Source organism: Antrostomus carolinensis, unplaced genomic scaffold (genome assembly GCF_000700745.2).
Source record: "Antrostomus carolinensis isolate BGI_N321 unplaced genomic scaffold, ASM70074v2 scaffold45698, whole genome shotgun sequence".
Classification (NCBI taxonomy): domain Eukaryota; kingdom Metazoa; phylum Chordata; class Aves; order Caprimulgiformes; family Caprimulgidae; genus Antrostomus; species Antrostomus carolinensis.
This window is the reverse complement of record NW_010335921.1, coordinates 10,676-11,676: the sequence shown is the minus strand read 5'-3', so window position 1 is coordinate 11,676 and position 1,001 is coordinate 10,676. Positions and strand designations below refer to the sequence as shown.

Sequence of the window (1,001 nt, the reverse complement as noted above, 5' to 3'; positions counted from 1 at the left end):
CAGGTTGGATGAGGCTTTGAGCAACCTGGTCTAGTGGAAGGTGTCCCTGCTGATGGCAGGGGGGTTGGAACTGCATGATCTTTAAGGTCTCTTCCAACCCAAACCCTTCTACGATTCTATGTTTTGCTTTAAGGAAGTCTTGTCCATGTTAGACACGGTGGGCATTGGTAGATCTTGACGTTTCAGTGCCCTGGGCCATGACTCTTCAAGGTTGCCTGAGTCTCGACTGCTTCTGAGGTTCGCCTGGGGAGCAGCATGGATTGTGGCATGGATGTGTTTGATCCCCCTTTGTTTTTTGTAGAACTGGAGAAGGAACGAAACCGAGGCATTGGGAAACCGCTGCTAGGAGGACCCTTCTCACTCATCAGCCATGAGGGACAGCCCAAAACCAGCAAGGACTACATCGGCCAGTGGGTGCTGATCTACTTTGGCTTCACACACTGCCCTGACATCTGTCCTGATGAACTGGAGAAAATGATTGAAGTGGTAGATGAAATTGGTATGGAAATTCGGTTGGTGTAGTGGTCCTTTCTGTGGGAGGTCCAGGTTCACTGTGGTAAAAGTAATAAGTGATGGTGTTTTTTAAAAAATGCTGTAGACTACTATTCAGTAGTTGAATTAATTGCAAAGTGATACATACATCAATCTCTCTGTCACTAGGATCTGAATTTGAGAGCATGACAGCACTGATCTGTCTGCAACAGGGGACTTCTTGGTAGTAAAATGTGATGATGGCAGGTTACAGGGAACGGTATCATTGCATTGTAGTTTTTCCAAGAAGTGGTTGTGGGGTTTATTAGGGTTTTTTACTCTCTATTTTATTCATGCTGAGAACAAATCTCAGTGAGAATCTTTTCTGAGAGTGACTGTGCTGTGGAATGGAGATCAGGGGAGGGGTATGTGAGAGAGATGGTTTTCTGAACCTGTGGGCCCTGAAGAGGTACGGCGCAAGGACAGTAGGAACCAAGCAGGTGGGAGTGGGGACTAAAGCGAAGAAAATA

At 46.5% G+C, this 1,001-nt stretch overlaps 1 protein-coding gene across 1 annotated transcript in view; it reads left to right on the top strand.

The window, feature by feature from the left end:
• Positions 1-301: 301 nt before the first annotated feature.
• The window catches only part of SCO1 (synthesis of cytochrome C oxidase 1), a gene marked incomplete at its 5' end in the record, with an annotated part of 5,233 nt that continues 4,533 nt past the window's right edge, over positions 302-1,001 (top strand). The window contains one exon of the mRNA XM_010174689.1: positions 302-499. Coding sequence (XP_010172991.1) covers positions 302-499 — 198 coding nt within the window. The remainder of the gene's footprint in view (positions 500-1,001) is intronic.